The sequence below is a fragment of the Ambystoma mexicanum genome, chromosome 8 (assembly GCF_040938575.1).
Source record: "Ambystoma mexicanum isolate Mex_15411 chromosome 8, UKY_AmexF1_1, whole genome shotgun sequence".
Classification (NCBI taxonomy): domain Eukaryota; kingdom Metazoa; phylum Chordata; class Amphibia; order Caudata; family Ambystomatidae; genus Ambystoma; species Ambystoma mexicanum.
In genome coordinates, this window is record NC_090929.1 from 1,202,563,797 (window position 1) to 1,202,578,607 (window position 14,811).

General features: G+C 42.6%; 1 protein-coding gene across 4 annotated transcripts in view; it reads left to right on the forward strand.

Annotated features, from left to right (window-relative positions):
• The window catches only part of PRKG1 (protein kinase cGMP-dependent 1), a 2,834,149-nt gene that overhangs the window by 2,307,571 nt on the left and 511,767 nt on the right, over positions 1-14,811 (forward strand). For all 4 annotated transcript variants that reach the window (XM_069611305.1, XM_069611306.1, XM_069611303.1 and 1 more), the window contains exon 6: positions 7,725-7,802. In XM_069611305.1, coding sequence (XP_069467406.1) covers positions 7,725-7,802 — 78 coding nt within the window. The remainder of the gene's footprint in view (positions 1-7,724; positions 7,803-14,811) is intronic.

The following is a 14,811-nucleotide window of genomic DNA, read 5'->3' on the forward strand; positions in this document are numbered from 1 at the left end:
GGCACATGAAATGTTCAATATGATAATATTGCCCCATTAAGAGCATTATTATATATTCATAGGTACCATCTGGTTGATAAACTGCATGTGGACATCCCACATATCTGACAGCATGATACAAATGGCAGCAGTGCACGCTGCTGACACACAGTGCACTAGCATGTAGAGCGTATGATGGTAAGTAAGGCTGGCTAGGATCTTATTCATATTTCATTGAATACTTGAAAGAAGTTGAAGATATTTCTATCAATGAAGTTGAGTATGATTAATTGTTGACTTTTGTTAAAGCATGGATGCAATGAAAGACAAATACATATATTGATCAGGCAGTATTACGTGATAGATGGACTACAATTGGTTTACATCATGTTATCGCTGCAGACCTTACTCAAATGGATTCTGTTTTTTGTTAGCACCAAGAGGAGTCACAAAGGATGCAATAGTTTGCAGTGCTCTGCATATCCTTCTCCAATGTCCGTTCTTTCACTGGACCACTGGCACATGATGGCCACTCAGCATTGTTCATGTAAAGGAAGTGAGAGGGATCAATGCATTGATTTTAGTATCAAGACTACCCACTGCAGTCAAAGGGAGATTGTAGATAAAAACAATCGTGTTTTCCTAAATACAAGTAGATGTATCACCCTTGGAAGGATAGAAAGCTAAGATGGCCATGCCATGAGATTCCAACGTTCTTTTGATATGTTTACAGTTTATACGGTGCAAACCTAGAATTAAAGTTACCAGGGCGATGTACAACTGTAATACGTACAATGCATGCTAAATACTTTACATACACAATATAACGAGCAAAACGATTCAAAAGAAAAACAGGGTATGTAAAATAAGCCAAACTTAAACAAGCATGTTCATAAAGCCTGAACTCAAGCAAAGAAGAAAACAATGAATCGAGGGACCTAAGTCATTCCATACGTATGGGGTATCCTCTGAAATGCCTGAGAAGTGAGAGTGCTTGGAAGGAGTGATATCATGATGCAGAATGTCTCCTAATTGGTAGTGGGTCTTTTACTCGACCAAAAACTGCTCGAATTTATTTAACTTGTTTTTTGTTGTGAATTTCACCACCAAATGTAGATATTGGGTTGAAGTCAGGCCACATTGATGGTGGTGCGGGAGATACTGGTGGGCAGGTTTGTGGGGGTTTCCCCACTTTCTGTGGAAGAACATGTGTGCAAATAAACAAAAAAAAAACAAAAGAGCATTTTTTTTTCTAGCAATAGACATACATCCTCCAAACAGGCAGGTTGGAATAAAACCAACACTTAATAAGTAATGCATCAAGTCTTCAGAAGTGCTCTAAGGTGAATAGGACGATAGTGTTAAGAAATCTAGATGGGGCTATGCCAGAGATTAATGGGGGGCCGGAAGTAAAACCGCTCTCTGAGGCGTCAAGGTGGCAAAAGGAAGGTCCTTAAAGACAGCATTGCCACCATTAAAGTGAGATGAATCCAAAGTTTTGAGAACAGTACAAAAGTCAGGGGTGGAGATAAAAAGATTCATTTTGCAAATACAAAGGTCACTGAAAAATCAGGACTGTGAAAGATTGAAAATATGCGTTTAAAGTTCCATTTAGAATGAATAGTAAAATCCAGAGATTTTTACGGTGGACACCAGGGAAGGGGGAAATGCCAAGTGGTGAGAGTTGTGCCAGGCATTCCCGGCAATGTGAGGGTAATGGAATCGAAGAAGATACAAATGAAATTCAGTTCTAAACAGGTTTAGTATGATGGACATAGGGAACATCCACTCCTCGATGTCACCAAAACAGTCCCTGAAGTGGAGAAGATCAGGTGTAGATGACAAACGCAGATGATGTGAGTGTCATTTTCATACTGGTGAACTGACGGACCCAACCAAGTTGCCAGGTCTCCCAGTCGCTCCTAATAGACAACATGGGTAAAAGGATCAAGCACTTGAACACCACAACTCATGGGCAAGGGGCTTTAACCTGGCTGGTCAAGCTTGAATCCAACTGTGAACGATTGTGCAAAAAGTAAGGGAACCAAGCCAGAACAGAACCGACCAAGCCCATCCTTGAGGAAAGTATGTTAACCTAAGGTAGACTTTTATCAAAATCCTTCCAGAGAACAAGTAGCCAGACCTCACAGATATCCAGCAAACTCGATGCATTAACCACCACCTAGAAGTTATCAGTAGCTGTGCTACACTAAGGACAGAAACCAGAATGATATTAACACAAACAGGGGTGATACAGCAAGTTCTGCGATAGTGGAGCTGCTGCACACATTTCATGATTTTTACCGTAAGAAAAGTAAAGCAGTGATTGGTTGAAAGAGGGAGCACCTGGCATATGAAACGTACTTAACCAGATTAGCTGGGAGAAGAACGTCTGAATTTGCTGTATACTTCTTTGAAGACAAAAGGTTTATGAAGTCTGACTCAGAGAGAAGAGAAGATAGAGCAAGTGCAGGCTATGTCATTGTTTAGCAATCGACCCTTGGCGATTTGGTGCCCCCCTGTTCTCAGCTTTAGAAAATGAGATATCATTTATTTTTCGGCCATCAGATTGTACAGTGTTTTTGTTGTGCTAAGGCATCATAGAGCAGTCCTCTGCGCCTGCGCATATTTGATCAATGCCACGGATCAGCCATTCTGCATGCTTATCTGCAGAGTCCCGCTGCGTGCTGTGCTCCTGCAGAGCAAAGCGCACAGCGCAGAGTCGGAGGGGTAATCTCAGTTGCTAGTTTGCAGGCATTGTTGGGGGCTCTTATTGGCTTTTAGGGCTCTCCTCGGGTGCATCACGAGGTTTGGTGTGCTCATTGAACGTCCCCCCAATGATGCTGAGTATTCTCCCACCCCACAGAGCTCCTCTGGCTGGGCCCATGCTCTGTAAAAGGAACTAGGGCAGGCTAACATTTCTGCGCGGCTTTGCAGGCCACATTCATATTAGAGAACTCCCCTCAAGGAATGTGTTGGTGGGTGAAAAGCACATATTTGTATTTCATAGTACACAATGAGCGTGATGTTCTTCTGTCACAGCCACCAAAACAGCCTTCATTTGAGCCATTTGAGTTTGCTGTACTGTTTCTCTAATACATCCCTAGTGAAACTTATTTTCAGTAGAAATAATCAGCAAATTGCCACCACATTAACACAAAGTGGTAAATAAAGGTGTTGCCAAGGTGCCGGGCAGTACTTTGTGTGTATTTAATGTCTGTGATTTTTTTGTACTGTCATCAAGATGTAACTCATGTTAATATACTTTTATGCTGTGCCAAATCATTAGCTATTACTTTCAGGGCACATAAACTTGTAGGTGGACTGATGTACTGTGCCCTCACACGGGATATCAAGACCTTAGTATGCTGGAGGAAACACAAAGAGGGAGGGGAAGATAAGAGGGGGAAATGGATGCTACAAACAGAGGGAGACAAGAAGGGATGCAGCTGGGGGACATTATTTTTGAGATGGAACGTGTGCATGTCAGTTCTGTTTGGTGGACGATAGTTCTGTTAAGGGGATGAAGCGTGAGCATGTGTCTTAACGTAATGTGATATTTGGGTTCAGTTTCAAAGCCGATTTGTAAGTTAGTGTTCAATGTATTGTTGGATGCATAAGGGGGTCAAGAGTGAGGTTGGAAAATGCTTGAAATTTGGTGGATTATTTTCGCAGATTTCTCTATATGTTGTACCCCAGGTGAAACTTCAGAAATGTTAATTGTGTGACTGTGAATTAAGAGTGGAAACATAAAGATGGCAAGGGAATGGAGTGGTCAAGCTAGTAGGGTAAAATTGTAAAAGCCTGGCTCCTTGACGTCAAAGTCTGTTTTGTTTTATCTCATGGAAGACTTTATTTTATTCCATAATGAGACATGGTGGTGCCTTAATTGAGAGTAGGCTATCAAAGTAAATGAATACCCATTTTTTGTGAGAAAATATGCACTCTGCGCTGGTAGTCAGTCTTTCCATCGAAAATAGTTCCATGAAATCATTATCCATCGAAATTCATTCAATGAAATGCTTTTCCATCGAAAGCATATTAATTGAATCAATTTCGATGGATTTCCAACTCAAACATACCTTTAAAATAGAAAAATGTTTTGATTGGAAATTCAATGGGTTGAGGAAAGGGTTAATTTTTGAAAATGGGGTTTGGGGGGTATAGGGGGGAGGACCCCTTGGTATTTAGGAGGGTTTGGGGGGACCCCCCAATAAACAATAAATACCACAAGTTACAGGGAGATGTCCAGTGCTGAAATATATTAACGATCTCAGCACTGGACAATGGTTACATTTTTAAAATGGGGGTTGGGGGGTTAGGAGGGGAGGACCCTGGGGGTTGAAGGGTGTTTAGGTGGGCTTGGGGGGACCCACCTCAATAAAAAATACATAACACAATTTACAGGGAGCTGTCCAATGTTAAAATGATACATTTCAGCACTGGACAGCTCCCTATAGCCTTATGCATGTTTCATCGAATTGCCATGCGAAAAAATGTAAAGTGTTTAATGAAATCCTATTCGATGAAAGGTTTTCGATGCATTACCACTTTGCACTTTATGTATGGCAATTCGATGGAACATTTTTCGTTGCATAACTTTCGATGCATTTTATTTTCGATGGTACATTTTAGATGGAAAGCTAGTAACCCTCTGCGCTCTATGCGGGCTGTATTCATTAGAATGTGTAAACAGTGGAGGTGGATGAGGGACAAACAGGGATGGTATCGAGAGCAGGGCCAGATGTCTGACCACTAGTATGCAATGGTGGTCTGACACCCTTCTGTTATGCTATGTTATGCCATCATGTTTTGTTGTGTCACTATGCTTTGCATACCATAATACTAAGACACACTTGGTTGCTTGCACATCACCTTCTGCTGCATTAAGGACACTTCACATGACTGAGGAGCAGGGAGAGAATATTTCATGCTATAGGCCAAAAAACGTGAACACCTCTGTGTTCAAAGATCAGCGTTGAAGGGCCTCTCAGACGGCCAGCCAAAGTTGCGTGAATGAGCGTGACCAGAAGTGAATGCGCCCCAAAACAGAATCCTGATTTATATAATCACGCTATAGTGTTTGCATTCAGTGGTGTCTGAAATTATCTCCTCTCTGTAAACTGAAATAGAGTCCAAGTCCTGCCCTCAAGGGCTGCGAACATCGGATTTTCAGTATATGCATCATGAATATTAACGAGATAAATGTGCATGGATTTTGAATCATTGTTTGTAAATATGTTGACAGATCTTTTCTGGTATGCGCTTTTGAGAGTTTCAAAGGCTATTGGGAGAATGTGGTTGGAGGACAAGGAAAGATGACTCTGTGCAATATGTAGTGTTAGCCGGGGTCTCTAATCCTCCATTGGGTGTCTCTCACACCGAGAGTATAGCAGTAGTTGCCTGACATCTGCACACATATTCATCACATGCTGCTACACAAGCAACCATTCTTGCATGATTATTTAGCAACCAATAATTGGACCACTTAAGGAAGCAGCAATGACAATATACAAATATCAGAGGTGATATTACAGTGCATTTGCAAAGGTGCCTTCACATTAGCATAGGCACAAATAAAGTTTTTTGCAATTATTTAAGCACCAATGCAGATAGAGCACACATGCACAAGTTTACTGATTTTCTATCACATTTAAACACATCACTTAGCTAAATACCATCACATGGAAGACTGTGTTGTACAGGTCCATCTGAGCATGTCCTATAGTTGACAACTCTTCTGCTAAGTACAAGCATATTTAATATATATATATATATATATATATATAATATATATATATATAGCAGAAGTTGTTAGAAAGATCTTTCGTAGACATTGGTCTATCTTACATACAGATACAGAATTGAATACTGTGATGGGAGACAATCCATTAATTACCTTTGCTAGAGCCAAGTCATTGAAGGATCTTATATCATCAAGCATGCCAAGTACTAGGACAGCTCCAGACAATTGGTTAACAGATCCACCAATAAAGTTTTTGACAAGTGCAACAATTGCAAAATGTGCAAATATGCAGAGGCCAAAGAGAGAGTATGGTATGGCACTAACCCACACAAATATTGGAACATCACACAGAAGATTACTTGCCTCACTAAATTTGTAGTGTATGCGATTATATGTCCATGTGAGCAGGTGCACATTAGGTCGCAATCTGCCAACTCATGATACGCATTTTACAACACTGCAGGGCAATTCTCAATATAGATGTCAATTATCTCATAGCTGTACACTTTGCAGACTAACATGGAAGTGATGCTTCACTCATTCGGTTCGTTGCATTGCCACATATACCAGTACACAAAAAGAGGCCATAGAGAAAGAAAATTACACAAGTTAGAATCCCGGCTGATAGTGACAGCCAACACTAAAAATCCCAGAGGTCACAATGCCGGAGAAGAGCTAGCCATACATTTATTGGAAGATTGAACAACAAACAGAAATAGGCATACAACCGGCAGCTGTGTAGTAAATATGCCACAACTGGACACTTAGATCACAAGACAATTGTGCTCTCTATGTAATGTTATATTAATGAAGTAATTGATTTGAATGTTTTTAGAGTTTTTATGAAGAAACATGAAGATTAATACATTATACTTTGCACACAATGACAGCACTGTATACTTAGTAATTTACACTATACAGCAGTATAGTTTGGATCTTCTAAAATGAGAACTGTGATACCTTTGCACATTGATATTGCACTTTCTTATCACTAGATATAGCACCTTATAGCAGAGAGACACTACATATTTTAAAATAGTTTGGCACAACCTTTTAGCCCACTGGGGCAGGATTGTGTAATTGGCTTTGTCCAAATATAGCATTGGGATTGTATCACTATTCAGTTAGATGAGTCCATTGCAGCAAAGTGCTGCTGCTTATGTTTGGCTTGAGAACAATTAGTAGTTCCAGATATTGCCTCTCAGTATCTTACTGTCATAATTATAGTTACAGAATAAACCTGCCCTGAGGCCATGGTGGCAAATTGCAAGAGTTTTTAAGAAAGGATCACTAGTATGAGAGTCTGGTAGAAGTATACTCCATATACACAATATACAATGTTCACTATGTTCTTGTATGTGAAATGAAATGCATTGGCAACTGTATATGAATAGCCATTACAAGATGGCCGCCTGCATATAGCAGGCGATTCAGAGCAAGCTGGAACAAGAGTCACGCGACTTGTCACATGTTGACCGTCTAGAGTGTGGCAGTAAATAATGCCCATGAAAGATGTTTGTAAATTTTCGCATGAAGAAGTCCCTGAGCTAGGGGTGGAACACATGGCGTGAGTTGGAGCATCCTTTGGATTACTCATTTAGTCTGTAAATCCATGCTGGCGGATATATATTTTTATACATTGTTGAAGATTTATTTTACAAAAAGTATATGTTGTTGCACGAGATACCGGACCGAGTGATTTTTATATTTACTACCGACTTGTGATGGTTGCAGTGGATTCTTAGGGAACGTAAGAGTCAGAACAAGTTGTTGGAAATGTACATATAATGCAAACCCCAGAGAAAACTGTGCATGAATGAAATGTGTTGCTTTAATTGCTCTTCTGGCTATATAGCACTATTCTTATACTGTGACAGGTGTTTCTGCTAACGCGCACCCTTTCACACTGCCTCTGTAAAGGTTATCTTGTGGCACTGCCAGGTTGTCTGCTGAATGACAGCTTCCGACTGATTTCTTTTTCTCTCTGGTATTTTTTCAGACCCACTACGAAGATGGGGATTACATTATCAGGCAAGGGGCTCGAGGGGACACATTCTTCATAATCAGCAAAGGACAGGTAAGCTCCAGCCATGCCTTCAGGGCACAGCGTCTTCTCTAATGACAGTGTACTCTGGGAATACCGAATGAGACAGGCTTTGTCCTTTAGGGATCAGAGAGGTTGCAGCCTTTCACATTTAATTAAAGTGTTAATGGAGGCAAAGGCTGGGGTATTAGTATGTCAATATGCATATGCATTCATGGAGGAACCCTCTCTAAGGACTGGTCATTAGGTGGTGTGTGAATCTTATCTCTTTTTGGGAGGCCACGATGGTGAACTGTTCCTTGCTCCTAAATGGAGGTATTTCATGTCTGTCTATCTCTAAATGAAGTGAGCTTTCCGATTCATGACCGTGCCTGAATATTTGTGCGTATGTGTGTGTGTGGGAGGACGGTGTGCAGGGGATGTGACCAGAATGAGAACAATGTGTTTCCAAGAATAGAGCGGGGGAAGGGATTAAAACGCAGAGAGGGACCACCACTGGTTGGGGCACCCCCTAGCACAAATCAGCGTATCTTATGCGATCCACGTAGCGCCAGCTACCTCTCGTGGGCCTTCAGTGAGCTGCCACCAGCAGACGACTGTGAGGTTTTAGCTCTCACTGGATTCTGACTTTTCCTGTGGCTCTGTGTTACCTGCTCCTGCCTCCAGGTGTCAGTCCACCACGGGAATCAACGCGACGGTATCACTGGCAATAAAAAGCGTGCAATGTGCACATGGAAATGCATCTCCACCCTGATGTGTCTGCAGTCGGGCGTGGCCCTCATTGGATACCATATCTTTTCAGCACTGTTGAAATGTCATGTGTTTGGAGTGCACAATTTTCTGGGTAAAAAATACTTGCAAACTATACATGTCCTTTAAAAAAAACAGAAAACACGATTACAGATCAAAACTGTTGGTAAAGAGCAAACTATAGTTTCCTCCCCGCCCCACAAGCTGTAGCTGTTTAAATGTTCTATTAAAAGCAGTCACTGTTATCTTTTTTTAAAGACGTGCCGCCCCCCCCCCAACCAATGATCCTTTGGGACCCACTGGCGGGGTCTGGGGGAGGGGAGAGAGGGTGGGAGCCCCATAGTTAAAATACTACTGCTGTAAATAAAGGATGTAATTAAATCAGTGGAGTAACTTTGCTGGAAATGTTGGGGGGGGGACATGACAGCTGAAGAAAAGGTACCCCAGCCAAATGAATGGGGACACAATGGTGTGCCATGCAAGTTGGGGGGGACAAACACCCCTGTCCCTCCCTAAAATTACGCCCATGAATGAAATGTAACGTTTTCCCTTATGAGTATCGCTATGCTGGTACCCAATAAAAGATGGGAAATTGCTATCGGGCTGGTGAAATCAAGAAGCACGTGTGTGCAAGACCTATCTTAGAGCCTCCACCTTTTCTCTGGCTTACTCTTTCAGATGCCTTATCAAGGCTCTGACTGCCCTGTAGTGCAACAGAGTAGTGTCCAATGAAAGGCCCTGACATTCACATGCGAGACCGTTTTGGGGGAAGAAATTGGCCAATGACATCATATAGTGCACTGTGTAGTTGGACACTGGGACCAAAGTTAGTGGCCTAATGTGATTTAACATACATCAGTTTGCCAGAGCCACACCTACGTCCAACAACCGTGCCCATAGGCACTACTGTACTGCAACAGAAAAGTCACAAATCTCCATTTCAGAAAGTGGCACACTTATTTTGAGCCCAGGTCTATGTTGTAGCCCAGTTCGATCCTGCTATCAGCACTAACATTTGCTGAATGTATGTCCCAAACAAACCAGAAGATATTTAATTCCCATCAAAGGCTGAAACTCTTTAAAAAAAAAACACAGATGTCCTCACAACGAATTTCATTATAATACATGCTACATGTCTACTAACCTAAGACTCTGTGAAAAATAAAGAAACACAAGCACCCATCCCCGCACCCATCCCCGTACCTGACAATTGTGTCAAGGACAAACCTTGGTGTTCAAACATCCAGCTAGCATTGACGGTAAAGTTGCTACCCTCCAAACAAAAATTAAGAATAAAAAAGCCTTATAATCAACCAACCTGCCCAACAATACTATTGTATCCGCTCCCATCATCTCTGACACACTAACACGATTCAAATTTTCAAAAGTTACCATTCTCGAAACAGAAAAGACAATACTCTCACTCAAACCCTCCAACTGCCATGGTGATCAGTGCCCGGCCCAACTCATCAAGGATGCAGCCAGAGAACTGTCACCTTTTATTACTAAATTGATCAACGCTTCATTTAGGACCAACCACATCCCCACCAACCTCAAGGAATCTTGGGTGCTCCCCTTACTAAAGAAACAAACTCTAGACCCCCTAATTCCCACGAACTACCGACATATCACTACGGTACCATTCCTCCTGAAAATCATAGACAAAATAGCCTATCTACAAATTCAAAAATATTTGGAATCCAATCATCTGCTGGGATCTAGACAATCAGGCTTCCGGCCCCAACACGGGACTGAAACTGCGTTAATTGATTTGAAGGCCCAGATTGACGACCTCAGGGACAGGGACAGGGGCGACTTAGCTCTCCTCTTGCTCCTGGACCTATCGGCTGCATTCGACCTGGTCGATCACCAGGTCTTGTGCAGCCACTTGGACTCAGAAGCACACTTCTCCCCACAATCCTTCCTCAGTGATCGTACCATGAGAGTTTGCTCTCCTATTGCCTCTGCTGACCCTATCCCCATCACGTGCGGTGTTCCCCAGGGTTCATGTGTCTCGCCTACCTTATATAATATCTTCACTAAGCCCCTTTTCGATGATCTGGATCATCTGGGTATCACCTACACTAACTATGCAGATGATACTCAGATCCTCCTACCAATTACCGGTGATTATGATAAGGATTTGGCCTTGGTAAATAGGGTTTACCTCATCATCCAGGCATGGATGGCCTCCCATGGACTATGCCTGAATGATGACAAGACAGAGATCATCATCCTGGGTACACAACTCTCATTAAAGAAACTAAGCCCAAATTATTCTGCCTTTAGCGTCGACAACAACATTATTACAACTGCCAAGGAAGTAAAAACATTAGGATTTTACTTGGATTCTGCCTTAACGTTTAACAAAAAGGTAAACTCGCTGTCCTCGGCCACAGCCTATACCTGTAAATTAATCGGAGCTGGCAGAACCTTCCTCTCCAATGCCAGCTGTATCACCCTTGCTAGAGCTCTCACATTATCAAGACTCGATTACTGAAATGCCATGTACATTGGGGCGAGCAAACAAACTACTAAGAAAATCCAACTCCTGCAAAACAACGCCCTCAGAGCTGCGCTCGGAATTGCCAGGAGAGACCATATTTCCGACACCAGAAGAGCTCACAACTGGCTGTCTACGATTGACAAAAGAAAACTCAAAGTTGCCTCCCTCACTCATAAATGTGTCAACAAAGTAGCCCCTCGCTATTCCATGGACAGAATCATTACTAACGCGAGACAAGACTAACCAGACATTCAAAGACTAATTGTCTCCTGACCCCCAGATTCAAACTGGCCAGAGTGGGAGGTAACAGCTTCCAGGTCAAGGCTACCCAACTATGGAACTCACTCCCTATCTCACTCAGACTAGAACCATCTTACACAAAATTTTGCCACACCCTTATAAAAATGTTCAAAGATTCTGATGGCTAAGCGCGACTCTGGCGTTTGCCCTCTTCACCCAGATCTCACCCTCCTCTACTTCGGACCTCAACCGGTATGCCATCTATAAAGACTTTGCATTAATTCATTTTGTATATAATATATATATATTCTCTACGCTATTATTATGAAAATTGTAAAAAATTGTAAAATGTCAACTATTATTATGCTCTTTGACTGCAAACAACAACCTTGTTACTGCAATATCTTTTTATGTACAACTAAGCTGTGAGTAATCTTATGCGATGCGCCCGACTACCTGTGGGTTTGGTGCGCAATACAACTAATCACCTAAACTAAACTAAACAAGCATTTTTCTGGTTCCTTTGTAGATAACCTACATATCACTGAGTCCCAGTAGCAATATAGTTTCATATTAGGTAACAGTATCCACACATCTGCATTGTCAGATATATCTGAACATGTGCTTTCTCCTTCTCCCTGACAGAGCCTAGAAGCACTACTCTAGTGGTTAGAGACCGGCAGGTAGTCAGCACTGTGTGCATCCTAATCTGCACACCCATAAGCCTTTGCAAAGCCATGGGCACATCTGTGTCCTTCCAATGTAAAGGAAAATAACAGTTCATGCAACACATGTTTCAATCCAAGATCTTCCTCAGGGCTCCTGAATAGATATACAGACTTGCATTCAGATATGTTTTTTACATGAAGGGCTAACATAGTAGGACACTTATAATGGAATTCCTGTTCATAATGATGGGTGTTGAATCAGCCCTATTGATGGGGTGATATCTTCTCGTTGTCATCCTGTTAAGCTTGTTACAGTTCCAAATCTTCTGAATAGTTAAATATTTCGAAGTTGAACTTTCTTGACTGTGCATGTTACCACGAGTCATTTTCCCCCTTAACAGACCCTGGCGGTCTCAAGTCTGAAGCACGAAGCGTTTCGGCATGATGCTATTTATTCACTGCTTGATTGAATGGGCTGAAATGTTAATACATTACAGAATGTACAACTAACTCAATTGCAAAGGAAACTCTTTTCTAAGAATTATAGTAATAGAAAGTATTTACTAATCAATACTGAATAGGTGCAATGACAATCAACGAGAACCAAATCTTTGGACCTACTGAATGTAGAGTAGTTGTAGGAAGAAGGGTACAAAGAGGTAATGAGCTACTAGCACCAATCAGCGAGTGACATTTTAGGTTTGTTTAGCTTATACAGTGCTACGTGAAACATTCATTGATTTGGAGTGGGTGAACAACACAAGTACCAATGTTATGATTCATGGCTACCATCCCCGGGTTTTCTCTGTGGCTCACAGCAGCTAACAAAGCATTTCATGATTTCATGGATGACCTTATCAATCTCAAACGTCCGAAAAAACATCCAGTCAATGGTTTACACTTTTTTTGTTTTACTGTACATCAAAAAAGGATTTCTGAACCTTTCAAGACTGCAGGTGGACTCTGCTCATGGGCATTTCTGGCTGGTCCCACAACCTCCCATCGACTCCCTCCACCATAACCTGGCATCCCTAGCACCAGAGTTAGTGTTGATGATTTAGCCCTGTAACCCCTACTGTCTAAGCTAGCCTCCATGCATCAGGAAGGCATAAAGGCCGAGGCCTCATCTAACTTTCTCACTCCGGTCCTTTCTTAGGGTAACCTATGCTAATAGTCCCACTGAGCAGTCCCAATATTGTCCTACATGTTGCCTGAATATTCCCAGACACCCTCCATCTTTCTTTCTATCCCCCTCACTTCCTTTCTCTCCTTCCCTGATCTTACCTCCATACACACTTTGCCCCTTTCTCCTTCTCCCATTTTTGCCTTCCTTCTCCCTCACTATCTCATACCCCTCTCCTCTTTCTGCCCCTTCTTTTCACTCCCACTCCTCTTTATCCTTCTCTTTCTCTCATCCCTCCTCATCTCTCTCTTCCTCTCTTCTCTTTCCCCTTCTGTGCCTCCGGTCTTTTCACACTTCTCTCCCCTTTCTATCACTACTGCTTCAGTTCTCCACTGACTACTTCCTCCTACATCCAACCGTCGTCTATACAACCAGAACCCATCTCTCTCCTCTCAAAGTCTCTCTTTCTCTCTCTACCCCTCTCACCACCACTCTCACCTTCTACTACCTCCTTCCAACCTCTATACTCTGATAGCAGAGAAGGGTGTCAAGTGCTAGTGTCAATCACTCTCAATCACAATCACAGCGATACTCTCTCCCATTGGTATCATTCTCTCTCACACACAATACCTACCCTGCACCTTCCTTCAGCTCCTCTACAGACTCTTAAGCCCTTTGCTCAGCCTTCCATCCTTCTCCGGGTCTCTCAGTCCACCTCCGCACCTTCTGACATCACCAGAACACATACTCTTTCATTCCTCTGGGTCTAATTCCCATAATTCCTTTCCTCTGTCCTCTCCTCACCTCCATTGGATCCATGTCTCAGATAACATCGTGGGAAACCATGTCTGCTCTTTCCCCCGATGGTGGGTCTGTACATTGGGAGTCTCTAAAAATCCCCTTTGGCCTGGCCCCCTTTTCACGTGCAGCATTCAAAGCCGTCTCTTTTTGCCATGACCAATGTTCACTTGTCGGTTTTTGTGCCAGCGACTTCATTCTTCAGTACTCTGGGCTTCTCTGACACCTCATTGCATGTTGGTTCTTGTGGACCTGAATTGAAAAGAGATCTCTTGCCCGCATTGGTGCTGCAAGGCATTGGGTGACAGACAATGGTACCAAGATCAATCATCAGAACACAGTTGATGAGTTTAAGGACTGGGTCCCTCCCAACTCCCTAACACAGACCCTGGGATAAGATTGGCTCTGGCATGCTCCCTGGTATGCCTCCTACCTGAGGTTGGGTGGGGTCCCTGTTACCCACTGACATGGTCACATTCAGCACACTGTGATTGCAGGATGCAGAGTGTTTTGGGTGGCAGGGCTACAGCTCCAGGATTCTGCATACATGTGCCACATGCCTCCACAAGCAGTGTGCTGTGCTCCATGCAATCAGAAGCGTGAAGCAGCCAGAAACATGAAGGACCGTGCAGAAGAAACACACCAACAACAAACCAAGGGGAGTCCCTGTATTGTCGTTTGGCAGTTCTCTACTTTTTTCGTATGCCTGTGTACCAGATCCTTTTTTCCCAACTTTGCCTCTGAAATGTGTTTATGATTGTTTATTTGCTCCTATGTTGGCGACCTTTGGACTGGTTACCCGGAATTACATATCGACTCCCCACTGCATTCAAACCTGGGATTTCATTACTTCTTTGCTGTTTGTGTTGTGAGTTTTTCTCCTGGAAATCCTACAGCCTAAGACCTGGGCCTGGACTGCTGGGTACTGCTTTATTAGATCTCTCTTGGCTTGTGATA